Below are 25,815 nucleotides of genomic sequence, written 5' to 3' on the forward strand. Positions count from 1 at the left end.
GGTTAAATTCTAAACAATAATCTTAAATCCTAAAAATATTTAAGAAAATTAAGAAATATTAAAATTTGTAGCTGAAATTTGTCTATGAATTCTTTCGAGTTTCAGGGGCTGTTATATAACATTTTCCCCTCCTTATTTAGTTTAGGATTAACTAGATATTTCAGTTTCTGAAGTGAACCGAGTTGTAGCGTTGTTATCTACTAAGATCCTTGCATGGATTTGAATCTCACTAAAACCAAATTTTAAAATTTTTCCTTAATGAGCTTTAAGCACTCTCAATAAACTCTCCGAATCAATCAGAGACTTAAATTCCTCTCAACAGTTACGTGTTTTCTTCTTTTTTTAAAGTTGGAAAAATGATGCGCATGTATTGTTGAATGTTGCATAGAATGTAAGAGTTAAGCATATATGTGGGGGTGGATCCATTAAACCCCATGTTTGTAACATAATAACGGAGACTATGAAGGAAGGTAAATGTACCTCTCTCATATAAAAACATATGATTAATAAGTTCATTGGGCTTTGTTACTCTTTAAATGCAAAATTTTATACTCATTATTAGACATTATTAGAAAATTACAACTAATTTTTTCCGGCAATAGTAATGATTTAGTACCACAAATTCTGCAGTTTTGGGTGTTTTCACAGCTTTAACTAACCATAGACCAACTAAAATACATTCCTAGATGGTTGCAATTACAAAGTAAATGAACACAAACGTGAGAGAGATTCTCATCCATCAAATCTGTATGTTTACTCAGATCCATGCTAAACAGCTGACGATATATGTTCAGCAGCCGTATCATCCACGAAGCTTACCGATACTTCCCCCTACCAATATCGAAACACAGAGTGGAAGTTGGTGATCCAATGGCTGCAGTATCAACTTCATCATCTGGGGTCAAAAATCGACTCCTCTTCTGGTATTTTCCGGGTCTTATTGCAAGAAACATTGGTGAAGAAGAAGAAGGAGGAGGTGATGTAGGCACTAGACTGCTGGTTTTCTTCAAACTGATAATCTTTGGGAACAATGCCTGGAAAAGACCAGATCTTGAGTGCTTATTCTTGATGGGTTTGGAGTTGGAGTTGGAGTTGGAGTAGTATGATGGAGGAGGAGTGAGAGGAGGAATGGATGTATCAGAGAATGTGTATTTGGGTGTCCCAGGCTGAGACTCCCACATGAAAGGGACAGCACCGGGGAGTCCGCCATAGTAGACCCTGAAAGAAGGATTGGCGACAGAGTTTTCCTTAGATAAAAGCCTGGAAAAGAACTTGTCATCTTGCTTAATTTCGAGACTCTTATTATGGGGAAGATGATCAGGACTTGTGGTAAACATCTTGGGATGAAACTTGTGGTGGTGGTGCTGTTTTTGGGGTTTCAGTGATCAATTGGTTTAGGAGATTATATGAAGGAAAAGAATCCCAGAGCCAGAGAGGAAGGCTTTAGGCTTGAAGATCTCTCTACTTTTGGGGTTTATAATACTAGAGAAGCAGGACCAGCAGAAGTGAACTGAAATCATAAGTAAAGATATATCAGAATATTACTTTACATGACTTATCCAAAAGAAAAAGAAAAAAGGCAATATTGCGGTATACATCACCAAAGCTTTTACTCACACTCACACTCACACTCACACTTGTTTAAGGTTTTGTTCAATTTTACTATTACAGTCAATTATTATAAATATTAATTAATTAATTTAATAAATTGATTGAATTCAATTCACGTTAATAACTTTAGATTAAATTTACGCATACGGTGAGATTTAAATATGTGATCTCAAAATTATCAAAGCTCTTTCTTATAAGATTTATTTTCACTTTAACGACTTTGACAATATGATCAATTATTCGAGACTCAAGATTATTTCATTTTCTATTAATGCTAGTAATATACAACAGTTAAATAAAATCTTTTTCTTCTTGAGACCTTTAATATTTTTTTCTCACATGAGAGTTCCAATTAATTCATGTTTATCTACTCTTATCCGTGTAAGGGGAGGGAGAAACTTTTGTACTCAACTACAAAATTTATTTTGTGTTTCGTAATGATTTCATTTTTCTATTAATAGGACTTTAGAGTCTTGATTTATACTGTTCTAATGAATCAACATTAAATTTTAAAACATACATTGAAGATAATATTTTATATTGCTTTTACAGTCAAATCCACTATTATAATTAAGATGACATTTGCCTAAGTATATGATATTTGAACTCAAAGTCAAATACAAATATGTTCAATTTTTTAAACAACTTTTCAGCCGCGTAAACATATATGGGGAATATAAAAATGGTACAATAATTTAAAAAAAACATAGGTACAACATTGTTTTGAAGATTTTTCATAATTTGGTTATGAAAATGGAACCACCTAGGTTTTGTTTTTCTTGAAAGTAGTTTAAGTTAGTGTTGTGCTGTTGGTAAGTTGTATTGAAAGTAGTTGCAAATTGAGTTGCAACTCAAAATATTTAGACGTTATGCTTTTAGCTTCGCATTGATTAACATTCTAGCCAATGACTTGTTTCGGTCGTGGGGCCTTCGCTATTTAAGAAGCTGGTTCAGTATCGGTCAGGGCGTTTACGTGAAGCTCGACCATCAATCACCATTTGGCACTACTGCTGCCGCTCCCACCATCATCAGTTGTCACCATGAATGTCGATTTTTTGGTCAAAATTAATATATAACAATCTTACCAACAGGAAATAAGGTGAGAATGCCTTTTCTTTAAAATTAATATTATAAAAATATCTTCACTCAATATATTAATGGTTAATATTTGATGTATTGGTAGGATATTTTTTAATTTTATAAATGGTTTTAAAATTTTGTTATATATTTCTTTTTTAAAATATTTTTAAAAATTTATTATATCCATATAAAATATTTGTTAAATTTTTAATTTTATTTATGGACCCTAAAAATTCTAATGATATCAAATATTTTCTGTATAATTGATGGCTGCGGATAAAAAGCTGAAGCAGAGAAGATATTGCAGGCTAATCAAAGCTGACAAAAGTGCTTGTGCATATATATATCTGGCCTCACTTGCTGTTGCCCCAACGACAGCGCTAGGATACTGTAGATGGACCACGAAAGAAAGATTTAGCTGGGGCAATCGCCAGGGGAGAATTCGGATTGCTAGTTAGAACTAAATTATAGATTAATTAAAATATATACTATTATATTAATTTATGAGTAAATTACATTTAAAGTTATTGAATTATTTAGTTATTATTTTTTAATTTTTTTAAGTTAATAATTAAAATATAAATTTATTAATAATTTAATAATTTTAGAGGTAGTTCACTCTTATATTTTATTTATGAGGTTAAACTTGGGCAAAAGAACAGTTGTCAATGCCGTATCAATTGATGTGCCATTTTTATCTTGGTACTAGTACATATTGGTACAAATATGTTTTGGTATACCGTTTTGAATTTATTGATGTTTTTAAGTATTTTTCACATATATAGTTATAGCCTAATTTTTAGTTTCTTTATAAACTATATATATTTAAATAATTTTCACTTATATTTATAATTTTTTTTAGTTTCTTAATAAATTATATATTATTTTGGTCAAAAAAATAAGTTATATAAGTTTTAAAATTTTTAGGCCAAGAGTGCTCTCTCTTAGTGCTCCGAAGAAACAGGTGCGGCTGTGGTTGGGGTGGAGTAGGGCGGTGATCTATTGTTCTATAATGGCAGGAGAAGAGATCTCTCTTCTCGCAGATGAGTTAATTCAACTAACAGTTAAGAGTTCATTGGTATCACCAAGGAGTCAATTTTCGTTGTTATGTTCGGTGTGGACAAAGAAGAATTATAATCCAGACAGTTTGTGTGCTCAATTAAAAAGTATATGGAAAACTAGAAGAAAATTTGGAATTATTGCAGAGGGACAGAATCTGTTTCAGATATATTTTGACAATGAAGATGATTTAGAGACGATCCTAGATGGCAGGCTGTGGTTTTTTAGAAAACAATTAATTATTTTTGATAGGATGAAAGAGGGGGTCGAAAGAAGTAAGATAAAGTTGGTCTTCTCTCCGTTTTGGTTAAGGGTGGGTTCATGTCCGCCAGAATGCGAGAAGAAAGATCTCATGCATGCGATCGACTCTACGTTTGGGGGAATTCTAAGGTCAGAAATACAGAACGAGATATGTAGAATAAAAGTACTGGTGGATGCTAGGAAACCTCTTCGACGAGGAATTTTTGTTGCAGTTGGGGACAAAAGACAAGTCTGGCTTCCTTTTAAATATGAATCTCTACCAAACTTCTGTTTTGGGTGTGGAATAATAGGGCATAATGTTAAAGACTGCACGGAGTTGCTTGCAAAAAAGGGAGCTGTAGGAGAAGATGTGTTTCCTTACTCCATAGCACTGAAAGTTGAATCTAATATGGTAGGAAGAGAGAGTTTGCAATTGAATAGTTCAAGTAAAAACTTCATAGCACAGTGTTTGTATACTGGGGATGAGGATGAAAGAGGCAAGCGTACAGGCACAATAATAGATGTTACTATTTCTACTACAGGAAAAGGGGTGATAACTGGTGACTTTTTAAATATGTCTGATCAGTCTGTCAATGAAGGTATAAATGCGGAGGTGGGTCCTAGCGAAATTGAAGTTGGAGGAAATAAATTAGTATTAGGTGGGGATCAAATGGCGGTCGGGGTAGAAACTGACACGACAGCCTTAGTAGCTGACAAGGGTAATCAAGGAAATCACAAAAAAACAAGATGGACACGAAAGGGGCGACTGGGACAGGGTATTGATATACAGATGGATGGTATGCCTTGCAAACGGAAAAGTTATATAATTGGGGACGAGAGAGTACAAATCTGGAATGATTGCGTCAGTAGTAACAAAAGGGCTAGAAGGGAGTCTAATGCGGATAATTCTCCTATCCTGGAGACAATAGAAGATAAGGGGATGTCGTCTCCATGCTTAGGATCGGCGGCTGTTAATAGGCAAGCCGACTGGAAACAATGAAAACGATAAGCTGGAATGCTCGGGGATTGGGGAGTCTTCGAGCAATTAGACGGCTTCAGTTTTTACTGAAGCAATATAATCCCCAATTGGTCTTCCTTATAGAGACAAAAGTAAGTGCTACTAGGATGGAAAAAATTAGATTGAGATGTGGATATATGAATGGGTTTGAAGTGGAAGCAGATGGAACTCGAGGTGGTTTATCATTAGCCTGGAAATAAAATATCCAGGTGACGATCTTTAGTAGTTCTAAAAATCACATTGATGGGCTGATCAAAGAAAATCAAGGTTGTCATGAATGGCGTTTCACAGGTTTTTATGGGAATCCTTTTCCTAACGAAAGGTATGTTACTTGGGACTTGCTAAAACAGCTGAGCAGGATCAGATCTTATCCCTGGATCGTTTGCAGAGATTTTAATGAAATTCTTTATGCTTGTGAAAAAAGATGAGGCGCACCTAGAGAGGAAAAACAAATAGAGGCTTTTCGTAGTACTCTTGCTGAATGCCAGTTAATGGATGTAGGTTTTTCAGGATCATGGTTTACATGGGAGCGAGGCAACTTTGTTGAAACCAATATACGGGAAAGGCTCGACAGAGGGGTCACAAATGCTGATTGGTTTTTGACTTTCCCACGGGTGCATATTCAACATCTCGTGTATCCACACTCAGATCATTGTCCTCTCCTTTTAGCTTTGGATTCGAAAAACAAGCTGACCAACAGATCTTCGTTTCATTTTGAAGCATGGTGGCTATTAGAAGGATCTTTTGAAAAGATGGTTGTGGACTATTGGAAGAATATAACAGGAACGGTAACGGATAAACTGGAGGGATTAAAAGGGAAGATTTTTCAATAGGCACTTCTAATTAAGAATGCAAGAAGGGGTACCAAGCAGAAATTAAGTAAACAACTGGAGCGTTTGGTGGTGGACGATAGAAATGAAGAAAACTTGACTAATCTCATTGATACGAAACTCTCTCTCAACCTAGAAATTGACAAAGATGATGCATACTGGAAGCAACGAGCACGGGTTAATTGGTTAAGATTAGGTGATAGGAACACAGCGTTTTTTCACAAATGGGCCACGCAGCGACATAAAATGAATGAGATAAGCAGTTTACAAGATCAGTATGGACGATTGGTGATTGATGAAGATGGGATGGCCAAGATAGTGAAGAACTATTTCCAGGATTTATTTGTGGCGTTAGGAACAAATAATACGGAGATGAGTCTACAAAGAGTACAGAGATGCATAACTGAAGATATGAATACAAACCTTACTGCAGAATATACGGCCGACAAAATTTGGGTTGCATTAAAGGCAATAGGGCCTACAAAGGCCCCCAGAGATGATGGATTTCCTGCATTGTTCTTTCAAAAATGTTGGCACATAGTTGGACCTGAAGTTATCTCTTTTTGCTTGGAGATTTTAAATCAGGGGAAGGGGTTAGAGTGTATTAATAGGACGAATATTGTCTTGATCCCTAAAACCTCACAGCCCACAGATATAAGGAATTTCAGGCCTATCAGTCTCTGTAATGTTCTTTATAAGATAATAGCTAAAGTATTGGCTCATAGATTTCAAAGGGTCTTAGAGGTTTGTATTGATAAAGCTCAAAGCGCATTTGTTCCAGGCAGATTGATCACGGATAATGTGCTTGTGGCCTATGAGATTCTGCATACGATGAAAAACAAAAGAGGGAAAGTAAGACATATGGCTCTTAAACTGGATATGAGCAAAGCCTATGATAGGGTTGAATGGGAATTTCTTAGGATTATGATGGAAAGGATGGGTTTTGCACAATCTTGGGTGGCTTTGATTATGAAATGTATTTCAACAGTTTCCTACTCAGTTCTTTTAAATGGCAAAAAGGGAGAAATTTTCAAACCGATGAGAGGACTTCGTCAAGAGGACCCCATCAGTCCTTACTTATTTCTTATTTGTAGTGAAGGTCTTTCCTCAATCCTACGCTCAGCTCTAATGAGTAAGGAAATCACCGGCTTAAAAGCTAGTAGACAAGGACCTAGGACCTCACACCTCCTATTTGCGGATGATTGTATCATTTTTGGTGAGGCAACAGATACAGGTGCTCGAAAGCTTAAGGATGTTTTGGTCAAATATGAAGGTTGGTCAGGTCAGTGCGTGAATTTTGCAAAGTCCATAATATTTTTTAGTACGAATATTACAGAAGAAAATAAGTTACTAGTCACGGGGTTATTAGGAATGAGAAGATCATCGGATATCGAGACATATCTAGGTCTGCCTAATTTGATTGGGAGGAAAAATAAAATTTTTTTCCAAAAGATAAAAGACAAGATGAAGAAGAGAATTGACGGATGAAGCTTTAGGTTTCTGTCACGGGGGAAAAGAGGTTTTTATTAAATCAGTTTTGCAAGCAATCCCAACTTACTCAATGATGTGCTTTCTTTTGCCAAAAACTCTATGTGATGAAATGGAATCAATTATTGCAAGTTATTGGTGGCAGAAGGGTAGAGGTCGAAAAGGGATTCATTGGTGCAGTTGGAAGACCATTTGCATGATGAAGTCTGATGGGGTGTTAGGGTTTCGAGATATGGTAAAGTTTAATGTGGCTTTACTCGCTAAGCAGGGTTGGCGATTATTAGAGTATCCAGATTCATTAGTAGCACAGGTTTTAAAAGCGAAGTATTATCCGAATACGACCTTTCTACAAGCAGGACTAGGACACAGACCTTTATACACGTGGAAAAGTATTTGGGCAGCCAAAGGGCTTATTGAAGAGGGATTGGGGTGGAGAGTTGGGAATGGGGAGAGTATTTTAATCAATGAGGATGCGTGGCTGCCTGGTGTAGCTAACAACAGAATTCGTTAGCCCACTTCTAATACTGCTATTACTACTATTGCAGAGTTGATTGATGATAATAGTAGGGAATGGAAGGAAGAACTAATTTCCAAGACCTTCGAGGCAACCGACGCGGATGGCGTTAGACGAGCATGCGGATATGGTCATTTGGCGTGGAGAGCCCTCGGGTAAGTTCACTGTGCGTAGTGCTTATCAACTTTTGCAGACTCAAGCTTACACATCAGATTATAATGCTACACAAAATACAGCAAAACCTTTCTACAAAAGACTTTGGACACTTTAACTACCAAATAAAATTAAAATTATGCTATGGAGGGCTGCTCGAAATTATATTCCTACGATGGCCAATCTGTATCAGCGAAGAGTGGCTCGTGTTGATATGTGTCTCAGATGCAAAGAGGGTCCTGAGAATTTGTGGCATGTGTTTGTTGGATGTCCTGTGGCAACAGAATTATAGAATGGATTAGACCTTGCATGGATAAATCAAAGGGAACCCAGAGAATGGATTGATTGGCTTACATGGATCTTTAATCAATGTGGAGAAGCTCAGTGTCGGCTAGTTGCCTATGGATTGTGGGTCTTATGACGTGACAGAAACAGAAACCTGTATGAGAGGAAGTCATATACATGGGAAGATTGAGTAAAATATGTTCATTTCTATATCGGTGAAATAGATGGTTTGAATGGGAAACATCAAAAAAGCTTTCAGGATGCTGAAAAATGTGTTGGAACAATGGCAGCAGCAAATATCAAACAAAGTTACAACACAGTGTTTGCAAGACTGAAGCAAGAAGAATCGAAGCAAAGAAAGAGCAAAGCAAAGCAAAAATTTGATCAAAATTGAATACTCAGCAAAGTTGTAACTGAACATCCATCATTTCTCATTCAAATTTGAAATATAAAAGAGTTACAATGTACATTGACAGTTACCTAATGTATTTAACTGCCCCAACTAATACAAACCTAATCACTAGCCAAAAATAATCAAATATAGCTGACCAATCAGCCATTACATCAAAAGATCTTATCACTAACTTAAGTTTAACTAGTATTACAAACAAACTAAAATTGAACTGAACCAAATTACATCAGAACAAAACATCAAAGTTGGTTGCTTCATTCGGTTCAAAAACCATCCGTGCGCACCAAGCAAAATGAGCTGAGCTCGATAGCTGCTAGTCTCGACAGTAGCAAGCTTCTGGCTCCATGTTGCATTGTAGTCCAGCTTTCAACACTCCTCCTTGGACTGTATGCAACACATTCCAATTGCACTTCTCAAAGATTCAAATCGAGCAGCCCCTAAGGGCTTGGTCATTATGTCAGCCAATTGTGCTCCTGAGCTGCAATGCACAAGGCTGACTTCCTTTGCTTGTTCAGCCTCTCTAACAAAATGCAGTTTGATTTTAAAATGCTTAGTCTTACCATGGAACACAGGGTTCTTGGCTATTGCAACTGCAGACTGATTATCCACCCAAATTTCAGTTGCTTCATCTTGAGTTTCATTAAGGTCGTAAAGCAGCTTCCTTAGCCAAATGGCCTGATTAACTGCTCCTGCTGCAGCAATGTACTCTGCTTCAGCTGTGGACTGAGCAACAGTTTGTTGCTTCTTTAAACTCCAGCAAAACATGCCCGATCCAAGTGTGAAGAAGTATCCAGAGGTACTCTTCATGTCATCGAGAGATCCTGCCCAGTCACTGTCAGAGTAGCCTTCTAGTTTCAGTTGGTTTTGACTTTCAAACATTACACCAAAACTAGCAGTGCCCTTGATGTATCTAATGACCCTCTTTGCTGCCTTCAAATGTGCCTCATTGCAACAATGCATAAATCTCGATAACAGGCTGACACCAAACATGATGTCTGGCCTGGTTGCTGTTAGATACAACAGACAACCAACTAGGCTTCGATAGTGCCTCTCATCAACCCTCTGCTGATCACTACTGCTAGTCAGCTTTTCTCCTTGAGCCACAGGTGTGCTGACTGCTTTACAGTTATGCATGCAAAATTTGTCTAGGATCTTCAAAGCAAATGAGTGTTGGCTGATGAAGATACCTCGATCAGACTGGTGCACTTCCGTGCCAAGGAAGTAAGTCATGATCCCCAAATTTGTCATCTCAAACACTTGCTGCATTTGGACCTTGAACTGATCAATGAGCTCAATTTTGCTCCCTGTCACAAGCAAATCATCCACATACAAGGAGACAATCAGCAAGGTTTCATGTTCTGACCTTTTAACATACAGAGTAGGCTCACTAAGGCTCTTTACAAATCCAAGTTTGGTCAGGTAAGCATCAACTCTGTCATACCAGGCCCTTGGTGCCTGTTTCAGGCCATAAAGGGCATTTCTCAACTTATACACTTTGTCTTCATGTCCAACAACTTCAAAACCTTCAGGTTGCTCGATGAAGATCTCCTCCTTGAGAAAACCATTCAGGAATGCTGATTTGACATCCAATTGGTGAACTCTCCACTGCTTCTGAGCTGCTAAAGCAAGCAGCAGCTTAATTGTATCCAGTCTTGCCACTGGAGCAAAAGTTTCTAGGTAGTCAACACCATACTGCTGACTGTAGCCCTTCACCACAAGCCTGGCCTTGTGCTTGTTCAGTGAGCCATCAGCATTGTACTTGGCCCGGTACACCCATTTAACTCCTATGACCCTCTTGTGTTCTGGTCTGCTCACCAACTCCCAAGTCTGATTTTTGTTGATCATTTCCAACTCAGCTTCCATAGCTTTCATCCAGCTTCTGTTTTTAGCAGCCTCTTCAAAGTCTGAGGGCTCAATCACAGCAACATTGCACCTCTGATAGACATCAGCCAAAGTTCTGGTGCCCCTCACTGGTATATCATCAACAGCATCATTACTTGGTCCTTCTTCTGCAGGTTCAGCAACCAAGTCTAACTGGTCCAATTCAGACAAGTCAGCCTCAACACCATTCCAATTCCACACCTTTTCCTCATCAAACTTTACATCCCTGCTGACTAAAACCTTCTTTGCTGTAGGATCATACACTCTATAGCCCTTCTTGTTGCTGCTGTAGCCAACAAAGATTCCTGGAGTTGCTCTGCTCTCAAGCTTGGTCCTTTTCTCTACTGGAATAAGTGCATAACATACACAGCCAAACACTTTTAAGTGTGTTACCACAGGTTTGACTCCATGCCAAGCCTCAAAAGGAGTCTTATCCTTGACTGCTCTAGTTGGCAGTCTGTTGAGCAGATACACTGAGGTGTTGACTGCCTCAGCCCAAAACTGACTTGGAAGCTTGCCTTGAAACAAGAGGCACCTGGCCATGTTCAGTACAGTCCTATTCTTTCTCTCACAAACTCCATTCTGTTGAGGAGTATAGACTGTTGTGAGCTGATGGTGAATCCCAGCACTGTCACAAAGCTTCTGAAATCTCTCAGACACATATTCAGAGCCATTATCAGTTCTCAAGGCTCTAATTTTGCAGCCTGACTGATTTTCAGCATAGGCCTTGAATTTGTAGAAGGTTTCAAACACTTTTGACTTTTGCTTCAAGAAGTAGACCTAGCACAACCTTGTTAAATCATCTATAAACAGGGCAAAGTACCTGTTCTCACTGATTGAAGGTGTTCTCATAGGGCCACAAACATCAGAGTGCACCAATTCGAGCTTGTTTTGAGCTCTCCAAGCACTGTCAGCAGGAAAAGGCAGTCTAGCCTGCTTACCAAGCTGACAAACCTCACAAACATTCCCACTAACTTCAATTTTTGAAATGTCATCAACCAAATTCAGCCTATGTAACAGATCGATGGATCTAAAATTTGCATGGCCTAGTCTCCTATGCCACAAGTCAGTGCTTTCAACAAGGCTGGTGTATGCCTTTCTTTCTATTTGGCTAACATCCAGCATGAAGCACCTATCAGTCATAGAGACTGTGACTAACTCCAAACCATTCATGTCTTGAACAATACAGCAACCATCCTTAAAAACCAATGTATAGCCCTTTTCAACTAATTGGCCTACACTAAGCAAATTCTGGTCTAAGTCAGGTACAAAAAACACATCTGAGATCAGCTTGTTACCTGAACCAGTGCTAATCAACACACTGCCCTTGCCTTTAGCCTCAATCAGCCTACCATCTCCAATTCTAATCCTCGAGTGGAAGCTTCTGTCTAGGCCTTTGAACAGCTTCTCATCTGCTGCCATATGGTGTGAGCAGCCACTGTCTAGTAGCCAATCATTGCTGGTCTTGGTTGTGCCAACAAAACAAGTTGCTGTGAACACTTGCTCCTTCTGAGCTTGAATGTCCTCAGCAGGTCTAGCTTGTTGCAGAGCAGCCTCCCTTGGTTTGCCCTTGCACACCTTCTCCACATGGCCAAACTGGTTGCATTTTCTACATTGAATATCTGGCCTAAACCAGCAATACTTTTCTGAATGTGTTGTCTTCTTGCAATGAACACATGGTGGGAACACCCTTTTTGCTTCATCTCTTCCTGACTTAACCCTTCTATTGTGCCAAGGCTTCTTGCCTTTTGCACTCACACTCGAGCCTTCACTGGCTTTAGCCTGGAAAGCAGCTTCAGGATTCTCCTCCTGCCTATTTGCCCTCCTTTGCTCAAGTGCATACAGGGAGTTTATCAGCTCAGACAATGAAATGGCTGATAAGTCCCTCGAGTCCTCAAGTGAAGAGATTTTAGACTCAAATTTCTCAGGGAGAGTTGTAATAACCTTTTCAACAACTCTGCTCTCTGTGAAGTCCACTCCTAGGAGCCTAATGCTGTTGACAATGGCCATTATCCTATCTGAGTACTGCTTGATGGTCTCAGACCCCTTCATCCTCAAATTTTCAAAGTCTCTCCTGAAGTTGATCACTTACTGTTGCCTTGTCTTATCAGTCCCCATGAACTCCTCCTTCAGCTTCTCCCAAGCTCGCTTTGGTGAGTCACAGGCCATGATGCGAGTAAATATCACATCAGAGACTCCATTTTGCAAGCAGGCCATAGCCTTATGCTTCTTGGCTCGCTCCTCAGTATGTTGCCTCATCTGTGCAATGGTGGGATTGGCTCTCAATGGAGGTGGTTCAGCATCATTCTCGATCACACTCCAAAGATCATGTGCCTGGAGATAAGTCTTCATTTTAACTATCCAAATGTGATAGTTTTCTCCAGTGAACACTGGTGGAGGTGGTGGAGTGAAACTCATTCTACTAAACTGATTTTAATTGCTTCAATCTTACCAAATTTTGAACTTGCTGTTGGTTTTGATTCGAACACAACAGATTGCATACAAAGGCCCCTCAAAGACTCGGGCTCATGATACCATTTGTTGGAACAATGGCAGCAGCAAATATCAAACAAAGTTACAACACAGTGTTTGCAAGACTGAAGCAAGAAGAATCGAAGCAAAGAAAGAGCAAAGCAAAGCAAAAATTTGATCAAAATTGAATACTCAGCAAAGTTGTAACTGAACATCCATCATTTCTCATTCAAATTTGAAATATAAAAGAGTTACAATGTACATTGACAGTTACCTAATGTATTTAACTGTCCCAACTAATACAAACCTAATCACTAGCAAAAAATAATCAAATATAGCTGACCAATCAGCCATTACATCAAAAGATCTTATCACTAACTTAAGTTTAACTAGTATTACAAACAAACTAAAATTGAACCGAACCAAATTACATCAGAACAAAACAGTAAAATTGGTTGCTTCATTCGGTTCAAAAACCATCCGTGCGCACCAAGCAAAATGAGCTGAGCTCGATAGCTGCTGGTCTCGACAGTAGCAAGCTTCTGGCTCCATGTTGCATTGCAGTCCAGCTTTCAACAAAATGGGAAGCCCCAGAGAACCCAATAATTAAAATCAATTTTGATGCTTCTTTCGATAGCACAACTTACAGATCGGTATCGGGGATAGTGGCAAGATCTGGAGAAGGAGAGGTTGAAATTTCTAAATCTCAACTGCATCTAGCGGTTGATACGGCTTTTGATGCAGAGGCAATTGCTTGTTACGGCGCAGTCCTCACTGGCTTAGAAATGGGCTACACAAAGGTTGTTATTGAGGGCGACTCCAAGTCCATCATAACCAAATGCATGGCGCAATCAGTGGACAAATCGCAAGTTAGTGCGCATATTCGAAATATTCAAAGAGAAAAAAGCAAATTTCAGACCATTACTTTCCGTTATGCTCCAAGATCAGCTAATCGCTTAGCCCACATCGTTGCGACAACAAGCTTGAAGGAAATGAAGATGATTTACCTGCGTGGGGTGGTCCCCGGCTACGCCAATCATCAATGGCTACTGGAGCGCCCACGAGAACTGGATTGAAACGATGAAAAGGGAAATGGAAAAGGGGGCGTTGAGAGCGTCCCAAATAAAATCTTTCAGGCTTTCTCCAGTGAAAATGAAGAGGAAGAGACGTTGGGCAAATGACAAAGCTGGAGACAGACACTATAATGGATGGGGATTTTAATTTTATTTGTTTTAATTAGTTGTGGTTTTTGGGTTTCTTTTAGCCGTCGCTTAAGTTTCCTTTATGTCTGTTGATTTGATTAGTTTTCTATTGATGTTACCAGAACATTTATTAGTTTTGTTTCCAATAAAATATCTCCAACCCTTATTTAGTCAAAAAAAAAAGTTATATATTATATATACATCCAAATATATCTCAATTAATCCTTACAAATATATTTATATGTAAATATAAGTTTTAAAATCATTAATTATGTTCAATAATATAATTTAATAATTGTTAATTTTAAATGTAATTGTAGAAAAAATGCTTAAGATAAAAGAAAATTTAAAATATTAAAATTTTGTACCAACCAGTGCAGGCCGATGCACTGGCAAGAGCAAAGCCGAAAAATTATTTTAGGGAAAATCAAAATTAAATTGTAATTTTTATGATAGTAAAAATACAATTTCACCATTTTAGTAGTATATATATTTATAATTTTTAAAGTATTAAATCAAATTTTTATTATTTTAGGGGGACAAAGTACAATTTTACCATTACTAATTTAAAAAAAAATTTAAGAGTTTAAATGAAAAATTTTCTATTTTAAAAGAGTCAAGGACTCTACCAGTCCCCCTAGGTACGCCCTGTGCTCTGACATAAGTTAGTATTGATCAGAACATATCAAATGCACCAAAATGGTCAAAACCCAACAATATTTTAACTAAAATGGAATACGAACTACTTGGTATCAATTTAAAACTGAAATAGAACACATTAATCGATACAATTGGTACCGATATGGTACCAACAACCATTGTAAAATATGTTTATGAACATGGTTTCAATGAACCAAATATTTTGATATATTGAAGTTGTAACTCTCGAATTTAATTGGGAACGTGTTGCAGATATTATATGTGAAGTTGTGTTTATTATGAATCTAAATTAGATAACAATTAATAATACACCAGATATTGTAAAAAAATTTATCATTTTAAGATTATCATATCAGGACATCATACAATCCAAGTTTGTTTTCGTCTGGATGACCCAAGTCAAGTACTAAATATATAAATATTTTCTTAAAACAAGAAAAGAAATGTTCTCCACCTCTATTATATAAAAAGGTAGATTACTAAGTTGGTCATCCAATTTTTAAGGCGTTTTTATTTTGATTATACAAAAAAAAAATTCTTTCAAATTTGTCTACATCATCAGAGATAGCTTTCATTTTAATCACCCAAACGTTAAATTTTTAACACCAATGAATTGTAAACATCACATCATGTTTATAGTTTCATTTTGGCCAGCCAATTTCTTGGTTGTTTTCATTTTGGTCATTCAAAAAAAATCTTTTTTTTAAGTATGGATCTAGAAAAACAAAATTAAGGATTAAAATAAAAAAACAATAGAAATTAAAATAATGCCTTAAAAAATTTGAAATTATACTTGCTTACTCCCTTGCCTGAAAGTTGTAAATTTTTATTCAATATTGAAGTTTCAATCGATTTATTAGTATAATATTAAAATTAATCTCTTTCTAAAATTTAAAATTTTAATTTATGTTATTGAATTATCTTTATTCAAATAGTCTATATTTAATAATTATATAAAAAACTCAAATTTCTTTTGATAACTTGGAATTAAATCTTCTATGCTAAGTTAAATTAATTCGTTAAAATTGAACCTTTAAAATTATTATATTCAATTCAAATTGATTACGACATTTATGAATATCTTTTTCATTTTAAAATGTTACACGTCAACTTTAAAAAATATTTAATGCTATTAATAATTAAATTTAAATTTTAAAATTCAAAGGATAAAGAAGTTTAAATAACTGAAAAAAAATATTAAGTTCTAATAATAGAAAGAAGATAGTAATTTGTAGCATATTTTAACCAAAAATTTACAAATAAATATGGTGATAATGGTGAGATGGTAGATGAGTTTAAAAGGGGCAGCGCCAACGACAATTCCACGCCTTTGCCCAATCCGACACTCACAGGGAATTAATAATAATATCTCCCTCTGGCGCTGACTATGCTTTCCAAAGGTACAACTCTTCTCTTCCATCCTTTTTTGTTTCTATTTTCATTATATCTTATCTGTTTTTCCTCTCCATTGTTTAATTTTGTGCAAAATCTTTGATGGGATTTTCTTATAGTACTTCTTTGTTGAAACTTGAAAGCTTTGGTTTCTCTTTCATCCTACATGTTGTGGTTTAGTTTCAAGTATTGAAACACAAAGAATATGAATTGTTGTAAGTATTGGGTTTTGGAATAATCTGCTTTTGAATTGTTGCTGCTGCTATACTTTCGCTTATTCTGGAGCTACTACCGGTCTTTTGGTATCTGGGTTGTATGAAGCCCAGTCAAAAAGTTAACTGATAGGTGAAATTTGAGATATAGCTAGTAATTAAGGATAATATTATTGTTTGTATTGGGTTCTATCACTTTTCAGACTATGGTCGCACCTTTCAGGTGATATGTGTATTAGTTTAAAATTTTGTCTATTGTTGTCATAGGATCTTTTACCTTTGGATATGTTCATGTAAAAGACATTTACTTTTTCATCAAGTACTATTTGTTTGAATTATGTGATTCTCATGCTATTTAATGAATAACTCCAGGCATTATGGATGTGAGACTTGGGCTCTTATTCCTCTTTGTATTGGGTGCAAGCTGGGTTTGCGATGCTAGACAACTAGAAGCCGCTCCGGTAGTACTCTCTGGTGCATCAGGTAATTCTGTTAAGAGTTTTGGTAATCATTGTTGATGTTATCGTCTCTTTACGGTATCTACAAGATTCTCTTTTCCTTTTCCCAGTCCTAAGAGAGGCTTCTTAAGTTCGCTTGTTTAATTGTAATAATACCTGAAAGATGATGCAGAACGTTACTCCCTTAATGGTTTAATAATCCATATTCAGATGAAGTTGCAGCTTAATGATGGTTGAACTAAATTTATTGGTGAATATGTTCCAAGGTCCCTTAAGTTTACTTGCTTGTGAAAATGTGTGAATTAAATTAACTATTAATAATTACCAGCTAAATTTTGAACTATGTTGGAAATTTGAGATAGGGCTTGCAATTGGAGGTCCTGGGATAAGTTTGGGATTTGGTTATAGACCGGCTTTTATAGGTTCTGAACATTTTTATTTTTGGCCTTTCAAGATCATCTTGGGCTGAGCTTAGATCACTTATTGCCAAAAATTCAGGTCGATATATCCCTTGCTTATTGCATCATGAGTTACTATCTATATTTAACAGACGCTTGAAATTTTGATACTTTTGCCTAGAAGTGTTTACTGATGTTAATGAGATCCCTAAATGATTGCTCATTGAAGATGTGCAGATACATGCCTTTCTCCAATAAGAAATAGATTTGCAAACTGTATAACTTTTTAACTTGAGATTGTACAATGGAAGTGAGAAAACAATCAAGTGTAATCAAACAGAATCCTGGTTCAGTTGTGCAGACAAACCAGGGGCAAGATGAGGAAGTAGTAGAAAACATTGTTTGGAAGGACAATGTGTGCACATTGTGTGAGGAATTTGCTACTGAGGCAATTAATTTCCTTTCACAAAACAAGACCCAGACTGAGATAGTTGAGGTGCTTCACAAGAGTTGCTCTCGTATTCCTTCTTTTGAGCAGCAGGTACTTGTCTAGCTCAGTTAAATGGTGGTGGCTTATTGAATATTCAAGTCAACTTGATGTTTGTGGCTATCTTTAAAAGAAAGAAAAAAAAACAAAAACAAAATGATCTTCTTTATGTCCTCTTTCTAAGTGCAAAATACTAAATCTCCATCTGACCTGTTCTGCCTAGTGCATCACACTGGTGGACTACTATGTTCCTCTCTTCTTTGTGGAAATCTCTTTGATACAACCTGAAGTTTTGTGTAAAGAGGTCAATCTATGTCAGAAATTTGCACTTATCTCTACACAAATCCGTGAAGATTGCTGTGGGGTGTGCCACCATGCTGTTTCAGAAGTACTAACCAAATTGAAAGATCCTGATACACAGGTTTGCATTACTCTTATCTTTTTTAAAACTACATGTCTCTTCAAGTTTTTATCTTACGAATAATTGGATATCCTTGATACCTGTACTTTTGAGTTGCTTTGCTAAAATATAGACTTCCTCGTTGACATATAATGTATGTGCTATCAGTTTGTTAGTGAGAGGTGATGTATTGCTACTCCGCTGTGGTATTTCCTTTTGTTTGATACGATATGCCTATTGCTAAAGGAGGATCTTGTGGATTATTACAACTATATACTTTTTGAAATATAACAGATAGCAACATTGCTAATTTGTTACACCTTTTCTGCCTTGATTCCAGCTGGAGATAATTGAGCTCCTTTTGAAGGGTTGTGATTCAGTGCAGAACTACGTGAAAAAGGTTAGTGTATTTGAAGAACTTAGGTAAAAGTATCATGAAGGCCCTTATATTAGAAGTTAGATTGCATTTTGTTCCCACTACCCAAAAAATGAACAAATTAGTCCCTTTAGTTAGATCTAAGAGAAAACTAATCCTTCTGTTAAAAATTCCTGTCATTTCTACGGTTAAAAATTGATCACTGTATGTTAGAATGAGGTGCACATGACACTCCACGTGTAACTGTACCGGTTTTTAACAGTAAATATGGATGAACAAAAAGGATTAGTTTGCTCTTTAATCTAATATATAGGGACTAATTTTCCTAGTTTTTTAGTAAATGGGGTAAAATGCAATCTAACTCCTAGTACAAGGGCCTTCATGGTACTTTTACCAAGAACTTACTAGTGCTCTTGACAGCAATTTTATATGCATCTGTAAAATCTTCATATGTAGAATAACCATCCTTTTGATTCAAGTTATTGCATTTAAAGGGCAGATTAACAATTATGAAATTTTCCTCACTTGATTGCTCTCCTGCCTGTTTATTGGTTTTGTTTTCACCCTCTTACTGTGAGCATCGTGTGACCCTTATCTGCCATCGTGTGTTCTTCATGTCAGTGTAAAAGCCTAGTTTTCGAGTACGGGCCTCTGATCCTTGCGAATACAGAGAATTTTCTGGAAACAACTGATGTTTGCACCATACTCCATGCCTGTAATGGTGCGAAGCAAACACTGGTGGCAGATTCATAATTGTAGCCTCAAACCACAAGGAAATGCTGTTTGTAAAATAAGTATTTATATTGCTCACTGATGTGCAGTTGTGCAATGCATAAGAAGTATAAACATTGAACTGATTGTAAGATATGAAATGCTCGAATTCGATTGCTTCTCCTAGTTATCCAAATATCTGCTAGTAACATAATAAGTCATCTAACTATGTTCAAGTTTTTTTCTTCACCCAGCAATGCTTAAGTTTTAACTTTTATGGCCCTTGATGATAAAGTGAATCTCATCAAGTTTGGTTCCTTACAAAGATGAAGAGTCATGGTTTTTGAGAGGAGTATCTTTGTCATTCGATTAATGTTAGTTCTTTTTCACGAATATGATGAGAATAGAAGCCTTTAGATTAAGGGTGAGTAAAATTCGATTCGATTCGAAAAATAATTTGATTTTAGAGTTAATTGAATCGAGTTGAGTTTTACAGTTCAAATAATTTGAATATCAAATTGGTATAAATATCTTTTTAATCACTGTCAATTTTGAAAATAAGTAAATTGGTTTCTTTTAACATAACTTACAAAAAAGTTTTTTAACAATTTTTAAAAATTAAAAAAAATTAAAATATTTATAAAAATTTCAAATTTTTTTTTAAAATTATAAAGTTTTTTAAAAAATTGTTTAAAGAATATACAAAAAAAGTTAAAAATTTTAAAAAAAAATTAAAATGATAATTTTTGGACCTAAATGATAATTTTTTATTATTCTGTTTTTAAAAAGTTTTTAAATATATATAGTTTCAAATTTATTTGCTTTAACTTAGAATTAATTATAGTGTAATAAAATTTTAATTTGATATGTTTAATTTTTTTAATTTAAATCGAACAATTTCACTCGACTCGATTCGAAAAAAAATTCAAATCAAGTAGAATAATGAAATAAGAATTATCAATTTGATTAACTTAAAAATTTTTTTATTCGATTCGATTGAATGCCCACCCTTACTTCGAATTTTATGTTGTTTACGTATCTGTATTTATGTATTATTGCCCAAATGGTAACTCATGAAATGAGAATGAAACTTGGAATCAGGGTAGGTTATATTGTATTGAGACGTGCTAGTCTTATTTACTTACAAAATGTGGCCTCAAAATTGCATGTAACAATAAGAACCCTAATTAATTCGCTTAATCCATTTTAACACTTAATTAGCGCCGAAGGCAACCAGCAACTTCACCGTAAAATTAATATAATAGTAAAATTACATTTTTAATTTTGAATAATTTATTTTTTATTTTTATTTTTCTTAAATAATATTTTTATTTCAATTTTGCAGTTAAAATTAATTCTTTATTATTGTTGCAGTTAAAAAGTATTTTTCAAAAGTAATTTTGAAAGTGTGATAAAAAAGTGTTCTGAAAAATACAATTTATTAATTTTTAATATTCTACATTACTGTAAAAAATTATGGTTGAAGGTTAAAATATCTTCTTCTTTTTTTTTACATAATAATGGAAAGTTAAAAATTAGTTACATTATATTATATTTAAATAATTTAATATGGAATTGATATTTTGTACATTAACAATGTACTTTTTTTTTATTCCACAAGCAACATTGTCTTAATTTTTTAAATATTTATCTTTTAATATTTTACTATACTCCTGTAGAATATTTGTCAACCCTTAACATTACTTGTGGAGTCTAAAAACTCTACTTGCAGTGTAACAAATATTATGTGTTTAAATAATGCTACATGAAGTATAAATTTTAATTACTTTTTAAGTAATTAATACAAATTATTTGTAAAATTAATTATACATAAAATATTTTTAAAATTTAAATAAAATAATAAATTATATTTAAATAATTTAACATAATGATACATAAAAATAAATTAATCTAATTTTTTATAAACTTTTAATTGTTAATATAAATAAGAGTATTTTGATAATTTTTAAGGTTTTATATCCAAATAATATAAAATAATTAAATAAATATTGAAATGGGATAAAGGCGTTAATATTTTCGAATCTAAGCAATAGCTATAGTAAAAAATCAGTGCCGCCTAACCAATCGATGATAGCCCTCTCCCTAACCACCGGCCACATCAGCTTTTAAAAAGAAATATTTTTTTATGTATGGTATTGTACTAACCTATTGCTGCTATTCTATCATCACTAGAAAAGAAAAATAATGGTTTTGGTCTTTCTATTATGTTTGAATTTAAAATTTAGTCCTTTAATGTAATTTGGTAGTGGAAATGGGTAACACTGTTAATTATTCCAATTTTATAACTTAGATTCTTAATTTTTTTTTATGTTGACGTGACGAGTTTCCATAACTGAAACCTACATTTTCTTTTAGGTTAAATGATTGTTTAGTCCTTCAATTTAATATTTGGTCTTTAAACTTCAATTTGAAGTAATTTAGTCCTTCTATGCTTATGATGTAATTAATCAATTCAAACCTCAAACTCATCATGTCAATAAAAAAGAAAATTAAAATCTATGTTATAAAATTGGAATAATTAACAGTGTTTCCTATTTTGACTACCAAATTACACTAAAGGACTAAATTTTAAATTCAAACATAATGGAAAGACCAAAACCATTATTTTTCCTTTTTGGTGATGAAAGAATAGCAGCAAGAGGTTAGTACAATACTGGTGCTGCCAATTGACCAAGCGGCACCCATAAAAAAATTATGTTTTTTTAAAGCTGATGTGATTGGTGGCTGGGAAGAAGGGTGCCATCGATTGGTCAGGTGACATTGGTTTTTCACTGTAGCTCTTGCCTAGATTCGAAAATATTATTGCATTTATCCCATTTTAGTATTTTTTTAATTATTTTATATTATTTGGATAAAAAACCCTAATTTTTACTTTCAAACGCAAAAGTCAAAAATACTTAAATCTTAGCTTTTGCCTTTTCTACTGCAGTTTTGGCCTCAAAAGTTAGGTGTTTTCCATTGTTCTTGTGATGGAAAAGCACTTTTGGCTTCTTAAACACAATGAAGAAGGGAGCCTTAATCAAGTTGGAAATTAAAAATTTTAAAAAATAATAATTATTTGATACACTAAATACATAGATTTTTTAATATATATTTTTTAAATTTCATGTGTTAAAAAACTATAAAGTGTCATCCTCCACAAATGGGATTTAAAAGAGGTTAAAATATGTCATAAGTTCTTATACACTTCCTAAATTTGGAATTTAGTCCTTGTACTATTATTTTTACGAATTCAATTTCTCTACTATTCAAATTTTAAAATTGGGATAATGACACCATAAGCCCCTGTACTTTGAGCTTGTTTTAACGTGACCCCTAAACTTTCAAAATGTCCAATAAGGCCCATGTACTTTATTTCCGTTTACCAAAGTGCGTCAACCTTAACGGTGTCATCTTTTGTTGACACGACGCTTTTGCCTAATGAGATTCCGCCACGTGCTCATGTTCTCCATGTGTCATCTCTGTTTTCATCTTCTTATATTTGTTCAATCGCAAAAACCCAAAACCTGAAAAACATACACAAACTTTCCTCTTCATCTCTTTTGATTTCATTCAAGACAATTAAAATGTCCATATCTTCTTTAGATAAAAATCAAAGGACCAGACATACAAAAATTTCTCAAATTTCTTCTTCTTCACCATATTAACCTAAAAGAGAAGAAGAGAAAAATAAGAAAAATCTTTTCGTAGGCTAACCCATCTTGCAGAAAAAGGATGTCACAACTCCTCTCCTCTCACTCTTGCTATGTACACTGACCTCAACTATCGACTCTCGTTACTCCTTCTATTCCTCCATACCACTACCTTAACCCCCCCTTAGCACCCCGTATGCACCACTTACTATGCAACATCAAATCCATAATGAAAAAGCAATTGTAAAATTAGAAAATTTTAAGTCAAATGTTGTAACTATCAATGTAGTATTGATGTGCAATTAACAACACTTCTGTTGTCATGCCTAGGGGTGAGCATTCGATCGAATCAAATCAAAATTTTTTGAGTTAATCAAGTTTTTGAATCTTATTTTATCATCCTAACTCAATTTGAAAATTTCTTGAATCAAGTCGAGTGAGATGGAATTCGAATCGAATCAAATCGAATATATTTGTTCGAGTTAAATTTTAAAAAAATGACTTTAGTGTTGTTTATTTTTATGTTATTTTTCAAAAAAAATAATTTTCTTTTCTTTAAATTTTTTAAACATGATCATACAACAAAAAATTTAAGTAAATAAGTGAATAAATAAAACCAACACAACATCAACCCAAATAAACAACAAAAACAATACAACAAGATTATAATAAAAAAACATAAGCAAAAGTCCAAAATACAACAGAAACTTACACTAGTCCAAAAAAAAAAGAACGCAACAAAAGTCCAATAAACTAGCAACAATAACACATCAAACTATAACAATAACACATCAGTTCAAAAACTATTATAGAATAGTTTAAGTTTCTTTTTGTGCTTCAAAAACAGTTGATAATCTTGAAACATCTAGGAAAAGTATTGAATGAGTTCGTTAAATGATAAAAAATGTTTGCAAAAATAAATTAAATAAACATTTAACTTCATAAATTAATGCTAAGTATATTACCTTCTTGATCTTTAGGTATTTTGGATAAGTCTAGAAAATTTCAAAACAAAAGTGTTAGTTAAATTATAGGAATGCTTACTAATATAAATAACACAAAAGTTTATTTTATAAATTAAAGTTTATATATTACCATCTTCCATGGTTTGAAGTTCATCAACATAATCTTTAAGATTGATGGCATCATTAGATTTCTGAAGCCAATCTTGTGTGCAAACCAAAGCCTCGACCATGAAAGGAGTTAGAGAACTTCTAAAACTATCAAGAACACATCTACATGTGCTAAATGCACTTTCCAAGGCAACTGTTGAGATAGGAATAGCAAGAATATCTCAAGCCATTTGTGTAAGAATAGGGAATCTAGGACTGTTCATTTTCCACCACAATAATAAATCAAATGAACTTGAATTGTTTACTTCTTCATCCTCACCCAAATATCTGTCCAACTCAAATTTGCTTTCTAATACAACTTGTTTCTTCTTCTTAAGGTATTTTTGCTTGGTCAAACCCGTTTTCATTTCTAATTGATCTAATTCCATTGAACTGCAAAGACTTTGTTGAAGAACTAGATCTACCTTCAAACAATTGAATTCTCCCAGCATTAGAAGAATGCTCATTAAACAAGCAATGCAATTCTTTATCAATCATTTTCATAATGTTATTAGCAGCATTAGGAAAAAGTAAGTTGATCCCAAAGTCCAAAAAACTCATTTTACATCGCGGATCAAAGATGACTGCCAAGTAAACTAGCATGTTGATCTTGTTTCTTTCACCCCAATACTTATTATACTTATCTCCCATTTTGGAAGTCATAGAAATTATGTCTAGATCTCCACATTCTTGCCACCTATCAAAAAGACAATGCACATCTGTCAATACTTCAAAAAGTGAATGAGAGGTAACATGCAAAGATCCAGACACCTTTAATGTAATAAAAAGGCTCTAATACTTTTATAACTTTTAGAAAAATTTTCCAATCATCAAATGTAGGAACTCCATCTCTAGCAGTAAGGTCAAGAAAAAATTATGATCATCACGTACATATGATTCAAATACACACTCATTTTTTTTTGCTACCTTTAACATCATATATGTTGAGTTCCATCTAGTAGGAACATCTAAACACAATTGAGCCTTACGATCTATCGTTTCTTTTTTTACCCGTTGGTTGAATTGTGTCAACCTCGATGGTGATACACTTATATAGATCACAGCACCTCTAACTCGATCCACATGCACAGAAGCACCCTTAATACCATATTGCACAATGAGATTAAGAATGTGTGCAGCACATCTCATATGCATAAGTTTTCCATTTGCAATAGAAGCATTTCGATGATTCAATTTCTTTCTCAAATATTCAATGGAAACACTATTGGCGGATGTATTATCAACCATAATAATGAAGACCCTCTCAATCCCCCAATCTCGAAGACATTTTTCAAGGGTTTGACCATGCTTTCACCTCTGAGCAGATATTGGGCAAAAATTTATAATCTTTTTTTGCAACCTTCAATCATTATCCACCTAATGTGTTGTTAAAACTATGTAATATATCCTCTACAATGAAGTCCAAGTGTCTGTCGTCAAACAAACTCTACTTATATCTTTTTCAAAAAAATTCTTCATTACACTCTTCATGGAGTTAAATAAATCAAGACAATCCATTCTAATTGTCCAACGAGATGGTAGACTAAACCGTGGGCATGCTATAGAAAGAAAGTATTTGAAACCCTCTGCCTCTACAATTTTAAAAGGCAATTCATCCACAATTATCATATGAACCAATGCCTTTCTAACATCTTTATCAAACACCCAAGTTGATAAATCTGTTGTTTCTTAGCTAACCTTCACAAATGCT

General features: G+C 34.6%; 3 protein-coding genes across 4 annotated transcripts; 2 read left to right on the forward strand and 1 right to left on the reverse strand.

Moving 5' to 3' along the window:
- Window positions 1-607: 607 nt before the first annotated feature.
- On the reverse strand, window positions 608-1,535 carry LOC107896757 (uncharacterized). The gene has a single exon (XM_016822023.2). The coding sequence runs from the start codon at window positions 1,335-1,337 to the stop codon at window positions 816-818; it is 522 nt and encodes a 173-aa protein (XP_016677512.1). The 5' UTR covers window positions 1,338-1,535; the 3' UTR covers window positions 608-815.
- An 11,302-nt stretch (window positions 1,536-12,837) lies between these two features.
- LOC107895544 (uncharacterized) lies at window positions 12,838-14,119 on the forward strand. The gene is made up of 2 exons (XM_041078563.1): window positions 12,838-12,862; window positions 13,608-14,119. The coding sequence occupies exons 1-2, from the start codon at window positions 12,838-12,840 to the stop codon at window positions 14,117-14,119; spliced, it is 537 nt and encodes a 178-aa protein (XP_040934497.1).
- Window positions 14,120-16,156: 2,037 nt separating this feature from the next.
- LOC107896756 (prosaposin) lies at window positions 16,157-19,560 on the forward strand. Of its 2 annotated transcripts, none has more exons than XM_016822021.2 (6): window positions 16,157-16,305; window positions 16,882-16,992; window positions 17,719-17,906; window positions 18,076-18,273; window positions 18,593-18,652; window positions 19,250-19,560. In XM_016822021.2, the coding sequence occupies exons 1-6, from the start codon at window positions 16,293-16,295 to the stop codon at window positions 19,379-19,381; spliced, it is 702 nt and encodes a 233-aa protein (XP_016677510.2). In that variant the 5' UTR covers window positions 16,157-16,292; the 3' UTR covers window positions 19,382-19,560. The 2 variants fall into 2 exon arrangements, with proteins under 2 accessions (XP_016677510.2, XP_016677511.2); XM_016822022.2 differs by having other exon boundaries at window positions 16,295-16,512.
- The last annotated feature ends 6,255 nt before the right edge of the window (window positions 19,561-25,815 follow it).

This window comes from Gossypium hirsutum, chromosome A10 (assembly GCF_007990345.1).
Source record: "Gossypium hirsutum isolate 1008001.06 chromosome A10, Gossypium_hirsutum_v2.1, whole genome shotgun sequence".
NCBI classification, from domain to species: Eukaryota; Viridiplantae; Streptophyta; class Magnoliopsida; order Malvales; family Malvaceae; genus Gossypium; species Gossypium hirsutum.

Coding starts and splice junctions, on each gene's coding strand:
- LOC107896757 (XM_016822023.2), bottom strand. CDS start 1,337: ATGTTTACCACAAGTCCTGATCATCTTCCCCATAATAAGAGTCTCGAA.
- LOC107895544 (XM_041078563.1), top strand. CDS start 12,838: ATGGTGGGATTGGCTCTCAATGGAG. Junction 12,863..13,607: donor GGGATTGGCTCTCAATGGAG/GTGGTTCAGCAT, acceptor GTTGCATTGCAG/TCCAGCTTTCAACAAAATGG.
- LOC107896756 (XM_016822021.2), top strand. Junction 16,993..17,718: donor AGTACTCTCTGGTGCATCAG/GTAATTCTGTTA, acceptor ATCCTGGTTCAG/TTGTGCAGACAAACCAGGGG. Junction 17,907..18,075: donor TTCCTTCTTTTGAGCAGCAG/GTACTTGTCTAG, acceptor TGTTCTGCCTAG/TGCATCACACTGGTGGACTA.